The following is a 12,755-nucleotide window of genomic DNA, read 5'->3' on the forward strand; positions in this document are numbered from 1 at the left end:
AAGCTTGGGCGTCATTACGGTTGAATTGGAACATCCTTTGCTCTCATTTTTCTTACTCATGTTGATGGTGGCAAAGAAGGCGGATGAACCAGATGATTTTTCCTTATTAAAGGTTTTCTCACAGAAATATCAGTTTTGATTATTAAGTGATTTATAACATAAGAAACAGGGAGGATTCTGTGTATAGAAAGCAAAACTTTGAAGACAATAGATCAACCCATCTCTCCGCTTGCCTTGCACACACATGCTCTAATGTTTCCAAAATTTGATGCGGGTTGACAAAGCTACGACATCCTCTGTTATCATGTTATGCCCCGATTAAAATTGACAGGCATTGTAAAAAGGAGATTATGTATACTTCTGATACTATTTGATAGAAAATTTATAATAAAAAATCAATTTCCTTCTTTATTTTCATTGTTACAAATGGAGCCTTCACCATTTTTTAGGCCGCTGCCAACCTCTTCTTTTCAGTAATTTGAAAACCAAACATGTAGTTGTAAGGATCAACTGCATATTTAACCCAGACCATAACTCAGTTTAATCACACGGATAATTGTCCATCTGTACTGCTTACAGTTTGGCATCATTTGCAAGGATCAACTGCATTTAATCCAGATTATAACTCATTTTAATCGCACGGATAGTTTTTCATCTGCAGGCAGTTCAGCATAATTCTCCTATGGTGAAATTAGTGATTAGTCATTAATAATGCTCCATTAAATCTTAGGTATGACTCTATGACAAACATGCGGCAGTAGCACACAAGCTACATTATTAGCCAACTGGAAAAATTGCTAACAAAATACCATCATGACTTGATTATCAAAATCCCGGATCAGCTTCACTGCTTCACAGTACCCCTTCAGCACATTGTCAAGAGTCTGTACAGTACTCCTGCACATTGTCAGTCAATGTGTATAGGTGGATCTTGGGCTTATAAACCCGTACAATTAATGGGTCAAAGCGGATAATATCATACATGAGTTGCACCCAAGATTATCACATTCAGTATCAGAGCCACTCTAGAGGTACTATCATTTCAGTAGATCCTACTACAAGGGCATCAGAAATAGAACAGGAAAGCAAGTTATAGTCCCACGTCAAATGTGTATTAAGGGGATCTCGAGCTTAGAGAGGATGGTTTAAATTTCAACTATGTGAGGCACCTTTTATTGGATAAGTCCGCGTCATCAGTAAGTCAAAACAGATAATACCTCATCAAAATTGTGCCCAACATGCATGTATGCTGTGACTGAACATTCCCTAAGCAAGGATCTGATCAAGTGAGTAGAATTAACAGAAAGGAGTATTCAAGCAGAATTCACTGGCCAAAAGAAAAGAAAGAATGGATACATCATAACAAAATACAGCAGCCCGTAGGCAACAAATGTACAAAAAGGCTTCTGGCATACAAAACTACAACTCATCACATTTAAAGTACTTGGGTTAGCTGAAGTAAATGTCAATAGAGCAAAGATAAAAATTCATAATATAAGGACCAGATAAGAACAAGGTCACCAGCCGGCCAGCCCACCCCCTTTTCAACAAGCTTAATCAGCACAAGATATTTTCTGGGCAGAAACTGCATGCTTCAGGGAATCATATAAAATCCTACAGATGGATGATTTAAATAAAGCTTTAAGACGCTGCAACTGCATCCCAGCGCCATATTGTGCCATCCTCGCAGCAGCTGAGAATAGTGCTGAAACATGTACAAACAGTGGGAATGTGCAGACTTGTAACATAAGCTTACTATTGGTTTCCAACATCGAGTTTTACACATGCATACAAAAAGTCTAATGAGCTATGAGAGGTACCTTCCATCAAAGGACATGGCAGTCTGTCTGATTGGAGATTTTGATTGAACGTGGGACAACCTGAAGAGAATAAAAGCTCAGTTACAAAGTATACTTGTGTTGCAGAATCTTGACTTCCTATAACAAAGATTTTAACAAAGATAAACTAAAACACAATAAACCTTGCAATGAGAGCAGGTGGGCTGGATTGCAGCTCCCAAACATATATCTTCCCTTCCCTATTCCCTGATAGGCAACAAAATTTTGGCCAACTATAACACAGAATACTGAAAATGAAAATATATATGGATGCAGTCTTTCTAGTTGAATTTGGAGTCTACAAAAATTGTAATAGCAATGTCTGCTGGATGTAAGCACAAAAGTAATTCAACACGTGAAACCACTAAAATAAAATAAATGATGAAATAAAGTAGGGCAGTTAAATTTCACCCCCTCATTACCTATAGCTGCTGCATTGAAATGGAAATCACACGAAAACTTGATGAACCAAATATCACACTCAGGAACAGGATATTTTTGAAGGATGTCTACGGAACCCTAAACAGAATATGTTGCACAATTTCAATAGTGACAACATGAAGACTTAAGACTTTTACAGAGTCAATAAAAATTAATGATTGGAGTAAAGGGAAAAAAAGATTCACAAAATGTAACTGAAATCACAAACATAGATATTGTCATTTTGGAAGCGAAGTGCGAGAAAAAGGAAATTCTAACCTCACCAGGTGACTGTTCCTTCATTTTTGGTTCCCACAATACAATTTCATTATCAACACTCTGACAGTTATACCAAAAAACAAACTTACATGAGCATAATGATTTCCCAGCTTGATGACAAAATTACTAATGCATCAGAAAGAAATTTTTTAAAGAAAAAAAAATTCATGCTTTGCAAAACAATGCAGCATGCAACCAAGGGCTGTTTTAATTGTCTAATTTTTACTGAATTTTCTTTTTTTAATTATGAGGATTTTTATTATGATCAATTCTTCAAGATTCTGGGATATTATTATGTAGGAAACAAGATAGTAGGGTATTATTTTTTAGGAAACCAGTATTTTATTTTATTTCGATTTCCTAAATTAGTTTTACTATTCTACAAGGCATTATAAGCCCATAAAAGGCCTTCTATGTTTTATTCAGATTGGAATCAATAGAATTGAGAATTAAGATTGCCGGAAGTTGGTCCTGCATAAAAGAATTTCCCAAAGTGTATGCTACAATATTCTAGTTGAATATCATTAAGCAATTCTCAAACAATTTAGCTCCTAAGGAAAAAATGTGCAAAACTAGGCCATTGTTGCATCATTCTAGTAATTATCTGAAATCAAGCTTCACTGAAATTTCTTCCACGTGGACCATGGCAATCCTAGAAAATAAAGATCAAAGGCTTAAGGTTCAGACAACTGATATAATTGACTTCTTGAACAAAACTTATCAAACTGAAGTCAGTTCCCTAATTCAAATGCAGCGACAATTATCAGAACAAAATATTACCAAACTGATTGTTACCTAATTCAAATTGTAATGTCGATAGGTACTAAAGCCAAATATTGCTTACCATGCATTTAGTGGGAGTGAACAAGGAAGGAGAAGGCAAGTGGAAAATCCTTTTTCCTTTGTTTGCCAGGGTGGAAAGTCAATCCAGGAAACGGAAACGTGACTTTCTTATCCTTCCAAAATAGTTCCCTCCAGCATGGGGAAGAAAATGGGCAAAAGAAATCTCAGTTGACTGATAATCATTTTCATTCCTTCAATTTTCCTTCATTCAACCAAACAATAGGGAAAGGAAAAAATACAGTCTTTCCTTCCCTATTGCTTCCCGTGTACTATTCCGTTCTTAGCACACCCAATGTAACTGTTCCCCCCCCAAAAAAAATAAAAAATAAAACATGAGCTTGATTTTTATACTCTATTCACAGACCAACTCTAGATAAACAGATACTTCACCTTTGAAAGGACAAAATCACCAAGCCACCTATTACAGTCAACATAGTTCGAATGCACAGAAGCTATGAACACCTGAAACAATAGAAGTAACCTCAGATACAATGAGAACAACTACTCATCTGTATAATAAAAGCAAAGCTACTCACAGGAAACTGAACATATTTTGTTGGGAATTTTGATGGAAGATCAGTCCATGTGAAAGATTTCTCCACATATGTCCAGAATTCTGCAGCAAGCTCAATAGCATTAAAAATGAATCAAGCAACTAAATGAACATGCATTTGGCACTAATACATGCACCAAGCCATCAAACACACGCCCAGTCATTTAATCGAGTAGGCCATGTCTTAAATGACTTATATGATATAACCAATGGATCAAAAAGAAATGACACAAGCAAAAGTTAGAAGGTAATAGCCATCCAAAATTGTTTGAGGAAAGAATTAGAGTGATAGAAACATTAAAAAAAAAAAAAAAAGAGAAAAATATAGCATAAGCCATATGGTTATTCAGTGCAATTCGGAAGAAGAGAATGGAACAGTTATTTAACTAATATTCTTCTCAAAATTTTATGCATATATATTTTTTTTTTCCAAAAGCATTCAAATTATCATTATTTCTCTCTTTTTAGATTGTTAACAATGTATATTTAAAATGTACGAGTTGGATTGAACAAGATTATCCCCTTTCCCTACAGTCCAATTCTCTAGTCTTTGTTTCATATAATATTGGCAAATAAGAATGGGTATCTGTTCTACCTTTCATTGACCAAATCTTAACAGTGTTATCCATGCCACAGCTTGCGATGCGATATATGTCAGAGGGATGAAAGTCCTGGAAGAGCCAAGAAAATATTCTTGGAGTTTAAACTCCACAGTTCTAACTCCAATTATAACCCATAGAATAAAAAATTAAGGCCTACGTCACTCTTTAAAATACAGGGAAATAGTGACAATTCTCTGTAGATAACACCTACCACACTCAAAACTTCATTACGATGACCCCCAGCTCCAGCAAATATCAAAATGCATATTCCTGTATGAACATTCCATAGCCGGACTGACTCATCCTAGTCCAATTTCAAATATTAATAATATATATCAAATAACATTTGAAATAAATTGTTATATATATATATATTTTAAATAAGAAGCATACTTTGCTTGCAGAGACGACAAGTGCTGGTTTCAATGCCTGAGTTCTAATTTCATTTATTGAGTCCCCATGGCCAACAAAGCTCTGTGTACATGAGCATGCCAGGGAATGAAAAATATTAATAGAGAAAGCCAAATATATTAATGATTACATTACATGAAATGCATATATCACATTATTATACAAAATTCCAGTGATGTCAAAGATTTGATAGACAGATAATTGCATGTGAAATAGCAATAATACCAAGTGGCACAGGTCAAACCCTAGAGATTTTGATGTCAGATTATGGATTTATTTTCCAGACAATAACAGAGAAAGAATAAGAAAGCAAGTTTCTTCTTGAAACTTGCAATGTTCCTCTCCATTGGTGCTTGCACCATTTAATAAATGGGTGAATGTCAAAATATAGAAAGATAAAATGATGAAGATGTGCTTCATATAGCTGTCCACCACTAGTCAAGTAGTTCTTTCAGGTATGTTCCACTCCAGGGGAATAAAGCTATGCACTTAGCCAGCTTCTTCTATCACCAAATCTACTCCTACCAATTACCGCACTTGCTCTTACTTTAGACATGCTGCTGTTACTATTGATACCACAACTCCTGCAACCTTTACTAATACCCGTGGAGTTGCTAACTGGTGGTGCTACTACTTCTACTACTACTGCCATTACTCTATTTCTTCTTTAAAACCACTGCAAAATAAAATCCAAACTGAAATGCATACCTTGTGTATCTTCTCATTGCCGGCATCAATAACGCGAAGTATACCATTGATTCCTCCAGCCACTATAAATGGGGTCCCATCAATATTACATGCCCAGCTCAAAGTGTAAAATGATTCATCCTTCTGGTCTACAAAGCACATGGAAATCCCAAATGTTCTTCAAGAACACTAAAAATGTTTCTTCCTTTTATTTTTTATTTTTTATTTTTTATTGAAAAAGCAGTAGAAACAAGAAGAAATTATTTGGTTAAAGGACTCTATTCTTACGTCTTCATCAATGTAAGACTGCAATACAGCAATGACACCCCCCTCTAGGCATTGGTAGACAGTCACCTGAGAGAACATTAAGAATCAAGTATTGTCATCACACAATTATTGAAGGGGAAAATGAAACATAGGGAAACACACATACACATGTAGCCACCATGTTAAACTCGTGAAAAAAGAAGCAGCAATAATCCCACAAGAAACAAAGGGGAGAGGAATCAAAAAACCAACTATTTTCATTTTGGAAAATTTATACCTTCAATTACCACAAAAGATCAAAACAAAAGGTATTTTTTACACACGTTTCTGCCATCTAGCTTTCTCCAATCACAGCACAAGGGATTTAACATTTGATAAAAATAAAGGTGCATTAAACGTGCAAAAACAAAACCCAAAAAAATGCCTGAAACAATTTGCTTTTATGCTTTTGTTTTGTTTTTATTTTTTTCCCTCATAGGTGAAGCATGAAGACCAGTATTATCCAATGGGAAGTGGCCAATTAGTTGCTAACAATGGAAAAGACTGAACAAATCATTCTAGTGATGGGCGAGATACCTGCACATCTGCGAATTCACTTCAATTAAATGCGCCGATGATGCTACGACTGCAGATAGAAAAAGGGTGTTTCTCCTAAGACCTGCTTGTTTAAACAGGCCAACGAGGTTGATCGTGCCAATTGACAAGACATGGTCGAGCTATTAATCAGCAGTTCGTTTCCTTAGGATTCCTAATTCGCTCCAATATACAAAACCCTATTCATCACCAATGCGAAAACTGAAATTCTGTTCGGTGTAAGAAACCCTAGATCATAAGTTACAAATATATAGATAAATGGTTCGTTTGGCTGGTTATTCAAAGAAGAAGGAGATAGAACAGGGAATCGAAAAGGTGATAGGGAGGTGGGTGGCCCTTGGTAGTGGGGACATTCCAAGTTATTTTTGTTATATCAATTATATTTCCAGCGGTTTCTCGGGAACCAAACAAGGGAAGAGAGGGAGGTGGAGGGAATTACCCGATTGCCGCCAACTGTGGCGAAGACGTTGTAATAGCGAGAGTCGATGAAGTTGAAAACGACGGCGTAGAGGGGGCGCTTGCCCTCCTGGAGTCTGTTGGTGACTCTGTACTCTCTCTTCTTCGATGGAGTTAGCGAACCCACCACCGGTTCGCACCCGAGCGGCGTCTTCGCCATCGCCGCCAAGGATGAAGCGGCTGCAGATGGTGGAAGTCCTCCAGCAACGGAGCCCAATGACTCGGTGCAAAAGAGCAACGATTATATCGGTTCAGCAAAATAGTTTGATTTTAAAATTTCAGATGTTAAAAAATTTAAGGGCATTAGGTATCCACGTCAAGACATCAAAACTAGAAACAAAAATGAAAAATAAAAAATAAAAAATAAAAAATAGAAATTAGTCAAATATTTAGTTAATATATATAAAATTAATATAAACTAAAAACTTAATTAAAAAAAAAATACTCATTTTCATCTTTAAATCAAATAATATTATAAAATATAATTGAAATAATACAATTACAAATAATACACATTAAAAAATTATTATAACAATATTAAATTTATTATAATTATTTTACGTAGTTGTTCTATTTTTAAATAAAAAATTTATTGGATATGACAATTGAAAAATAGTAAAAGTATTTTGTAATTAACTTTATTATTATTTTTTAAAATTTATATATATTTTTATTTTTATATATTTAAATTCATATGAACATTTAATTTTGATTTTGATTTAATAGTATATAAAATGAATACTTTAATTCAAAAAATTATTTCTAAATATTAAAATTTTGATAATAAGTTGTCAAAACAATTGAAAATTATAAAATGTAGTTTTCAATTTTTTAACAAATAGCTAAAAATCGGCAACAAAAACAGAAAATTAAAAACATAAATAAATATGTTTTTATAATTTATTTCTTCATTATGGAGAAACAAAAATAGAAAACCAATAATAATAATAATACCAAACAAACTCTTAGAATATCATATGTCAAATAATAGCGGATATCACCGGGCCAGACTCATGAGGGGTATTAGACTATAAATGAAAAAAATTAAATTGACATTTAAAAAAAAAAATTTAAAAATAAACATGGAATTGATTTAATTTTTAATTAAAAAATATTTGTAATGAATTACTTTTATACACAAGATTAGGAACTTACAAATCATAACATTTTGATCTATTAAAGTGCCATGAGGCTAATATCAATTGTGAAAAATTATTAGGTTATACATTTTAATCATGTCATGTTTAAACAAACGATTATTGTAACGAATTGATTTTATTTATTTTTTTCTATAAATATATATACTGTGAAATTTCACCGTTCAGATACCTTTTAATATAAACCAAACCCTCATCACGGTCCAGATAGGACACATAGAATCGAGATACAACAAACAACCTAAGCAGCGAGAAACTGAATTCATAAAACCATAACCATATATATATATAATACCAGAGTGTCAGAATATTTTCCAAAATATACCCACAATTGAAACTAGGGTTATACAAAAATAACCTCCCAAAATACTCACCCTATAGATAGGGCATTACCGTAGTCCCCTCTTTTTGCGAGCCTGATCTGCTCGCTTAACTGGATTACCTGAAAAATATTAAATCATTGGGATGAAACAATGCTCAATAAGACGAAATATGCTATTACTAGTGTGTTAAATGAGTTACGTATTTGTAAAATCTGATTTAGAAATACCATAGATAACTGTACATAAGAAAACGTGCATAAATAACGTACAGTATAACTCATACCTATGTTACTTAACATAACTGCCTTTATGGATTTTCTATTCATAATACTTTTAATATTCATAGATACATCTACTATTTCTATAAATCTGAATATACATATAATAATTGAGAAACTTTTCCTGGATGGATAACTATATGTCATGATTTAATTCCTCATGACAGGGTTGTGCGGCTCGTTAGCGGGACCTATCACTGGCTCGCCTACCAAGATAAGTCACTATACTCTGAAAGTCAGATCAACCTTCTCAACCCTAACTAACGGGGAGCCTGTCCACTACATAGGCATGACCGACTGCTGTAAATCTACATACTATCTGAGTTATGTGGTTGCACTCTTAACTGTAAATAGCTACGGTATCGTGCTCTGTAAATTGATCTGTAATGGTCCATCAGGGTCTAATACTATATAATACATTTCTATATAAAATCTATCTGTTTTACCATGATTCTGTATCAACTGTATTAACCATGACGCTGCAATGAATTGTATTTCTGTATCAACTGTATTTCTGTATGTCATGGTTTTATGATCTACATCATGGTTCTATTAAACTGTATAATCATGGTACTATGAAAACTGTAAAAACATCTTCCTGTCTGTATATACTATAAATCATGATCTTGAGAATACTATAAAACCATCTTTCTGTATATATATTGTAAATCATGATTCTGTAAGTACTAGGTAGCCATAGTTTTGTAATAAAACTGTATAATATGTATCTCATGATTCTGTAGAAACTATATAATCGTAATTCTGTAAAAAAGCTGTGTAGAATTTTGTACTATATCAATGTTCTCATGCCACACAATAATTAAAACTCATCAAATATAATTTATAAAACTGTATAATTTCCTACTCTGAAAACCCATAAACATATACTATATTTTATTGGTAAAAATCTCTATTTTAACTGGCATAACATATTTCCCTTACTTGACTACTGGAAAGCCCCTAATATGACTGGTCCTACACCCGCAGGGTTCCTCGTTCAATACCTTGAAAACAACATTCCCCTAAACAAAACTTCAGTATTTCTTCGAGTACTACATTTTCTACAACTATAGGAAACTTAACATAAAGCCTTACCCTGAATTTGGGATGAAGTCCAAGTTAGCCCCACCAACGATCCACTCCAGCAGACTTGAAGAGAACTTCTCCAGGAGTGTTGTGGTAGCTTTGGATCGTTGATCCAGCAAAGAATGGGCCCCAAATCTTAGAGAGGAGGGAGAGGGGACGAACAAGAGAGAGAGAGAGAGAGAGAGAGAGAGAGAGAGAGAGAGAGAGAAAAAGTTTTTACGTGAAAGTTCCGCTGAAAAATCGAGTTTAAGCTATTTATACACTTGCATTCGTCGACGAGCTACGTCACCTCATCGACGAGGTCACGAAGGGAGTTCGTCGACGAACGCTTACTCCTCGTTGACGAAATTTAGAATTTGAAAAATAGCCTTTTGGTATCTTCTCATTGACGAGACACACCCCCGTCGACGACCCCAATAACCAACTTCGTCGACGAGGACCTGCTGTGACCCCTTTTTCAATTTCCTTCCTCTCCTCCCGTTATTATTTAATTCACTGGGTCCTTACGTTCTCCCCTCTAAAAATTTCGTCCTCGAAATTACTATTTGAGTGATTCACCATCCCTTAATGAAAATAGGTTACTTATTTTATTACTTACTTTCACTTATGGCAGAGGAATACCGTGGTTACATAAGCAGTTCTCGGAGATTACAATTATACCCATAAAAGAAAAATTCTCCCAAAACCAAAAACACTATTGTAGACACCCTATTTTTGCCTAGGGCCCAATACATTATTATTATTATTATTGTTATTATTTTCTTGCTATTATTATTATTACTTATATATTATTGTTACCTTATTATTATTATTATTATTATTATTTTTACTATTATTACTATTTTTTTATTAATAATAATATTATTATTATTACATTATTAATATTCTTAGTATTATTATTTATTATTACTTGTCTATAATTATTGTTATTATTATTATTATTATTATTATTATTATTATTATTATTATCATAGTATTTTATTATTATTACCATTACCATTCTCATTACTATTATTAATATATTATTATTATTATTATTTCTCTTATTATCATTATCATTATTTTAAATATTATTTTATTATTAGGGTATTATAATTATTATTATTATTTTTCTTATTATCCTTATTATTATTATTTTTAAATATTACTTTATTATTATTATTATTATCGTACTATTATTATATTATTATTATTTTCAAATCTTGTCATTATTACATTACTATTATTATTATTATTATTATTATTATTAGTTACCATATTCATCATCACTATAAAAGTATAAAAAGAAAAAAAAAAGAAGAAAAAGAAAAGAAAAGAAAAGAAGTAGCTTTAGGGTTTAGTTTGTTTTATAAGTAGGAAGATGAACAAGAACACAAGAGCGGGCGCAGTGAAGCGCATCAAAAAGGAAAAAAAAAAAAAAGCACCTTCTTCTTCTTCTTCCCGGAGACACATACAGCCGCCGCCACCCTCTCCCATCACCACTCTCCTACTGCCGAGCCACCACACAGCTTCCAAACCAGCCACAGATCTGCAGCTCCTCCATCCGCAAACACCAGCCATACACTAGCTGTAACGTCCCTCAATTTCTTAACATAAAATATCACATAGTAAATAAAATGGTCAACTCGAACTCGTAGGTAGTGGGGACACCTGTCAAACACAGCAGAAAACCTAGCAGCAGTAAACCTAAAATCTCGAACATCCAATCATAAAACATAATACCAGAACATTCTATACATCCTCACATACATCAAAATATCTCTAGGGTCAAACACAAAATAATTCTGACCCTATTACAAAATCTTACCCTTCTCACAGGGTAACCTCACTAGCTCAACGGCGGCCTTGACCCGCCGGTCTCTCAGGGGCTCCTGAAAAATTAATTAAGTTTGGGGGTGAGACACTTCTCAGTAAGGAAAAATAAACTAAATACAGCTGTGTGGTAACATGAATATTCAATAAACATCATCATATCGTACTGGGTAAACATATATTTTCACATATGTTAATAATTCATATCATACATAAAATCATTTGTTATAACTATAGTACTGAAAACAAACATAGGATGAATAGCTAGCTGGTGTCATGTATTACCCCCCATGACGGGTTGTGCAGCCTGAAGGTGAGACCCGACAATGGCTGGCCAACCATTGCCGAATCAAATATGTCTGTAAGTACGATGAGCCCGCCACACCCTGGTCCGGATTTCCAGGTGGACGTCCACACTCTACTGAAAGCCACATCGACTATCCATCTCCCATCCCCTCGTGGGACGGTAGCACTAATAAGGCCTCGTGCCAAAATTAACCCATAGCTACGGTACCGAGCTCCTGGTCTGAATTAAACTAATATCCTGGTTATGAAAACATATAATACATGATCATACGTAACATCATTATGGCCTCGTGCCGAAAACATAGATACGGCCTCGCGCCGAAATCATTCATATGGCCTCGCGCCAAAATCATAGTAAATATGGCATCGAGCCAATAATATAAATACGGCCTCATGCCGATAGCATAAATACGGCCTCGTGCCGATAACATAAATATATGGCCTCGCGCCAAAATTGTTTCAGGTATATATATACTGAAAATACATCATTTATCACATAATCGTCAAAACTATCACAACATAACTCATATTTTCATAATACCTGAAATCATGCTTGGTTCGTAAAATCTTTCACATCATAATACATTTCACATAAAATAATATTCATGCCACACATATGCTGTTAAAAGTCATACTTCATATTCTAAAATCGTGAATTTCTTACATCTCATACATACATATACATTTTAATCATCATAGCAGTATTTTCCCAATCGTACATTTCATTCGTAATACACAACATAACATATGCTTTTTTGAAAATAAATTTACTCATAATCAATAATAATTTTTATGGAAAATTACTGCTTTAGTTTATTCCCTTACCTACCTACTGAGAAATTC

General features: G+C 33.9%; 1 protein-coding gene across 2 annotated transcripts; it reads right to left on the bottom strand.

The window, feature by feature from the left end:
- Window positions 1-1,279: 1,279 nt before the first annotated feature.
- On the bottom strand, window positions 1,280-7,234 carry LOC131145166 (polycomb group protein FIE1). Of its 2 annotated transcripts, XM_058094283.1 has the most exons (13): window positions 6,934-7,234; window positions 5,922-5,987; window positions 5,655-5,777; window positions 4,929-5,009; window positions 4,747-4,839; window positions 4,529-4,604; window positions 3,917-3,996; window positions 3,771-3,842; window positions 2,538-2,597; window positions 2,261-2,357; window positions 1,982-2,045; window positions 1,821-1,880; window positions 1,280-1,705 (listed from the first exon to the last, which is right to left on the bottom strand). In XM_058094283.1, exons 1-13 carry the CDS (start codon window positions 7,108-7,110, stop codon window positions 1,642-1,644), a joined length of 1,113 nt encoding a protein of 370 aa, XP_057950266.1. In that variant the 5' UTR covers window positions 7,111-7,234; the 3' UTR covers window positions 1,280-1,641. The 2 variants fall into 2 exon arrangements, with proteins under 2 accessions (XP_057950266.1, XP_057950275.1); XM_058094292.1 differs by lacking the exon at window positions 2,261-2,357.
- Between the last annotated feature and the right edge of the window lie 5,521 nt (window positions 7,235-12,755).

Source organism: Malania oleifera, chromosome 1, assembly GCF_029873635.1.
Source record: "Malania oleifera isolate guangnan ecotype guangnan chromosome 1, ASM2987363v1, whole genome shotgun sequence".
Lineage (NCBI taxonomy): Eukaryota > Viridiplantae > Streptophyta > Magnoliopsida > Santalales > Ximeniaceae > Malania > Malania oleifera.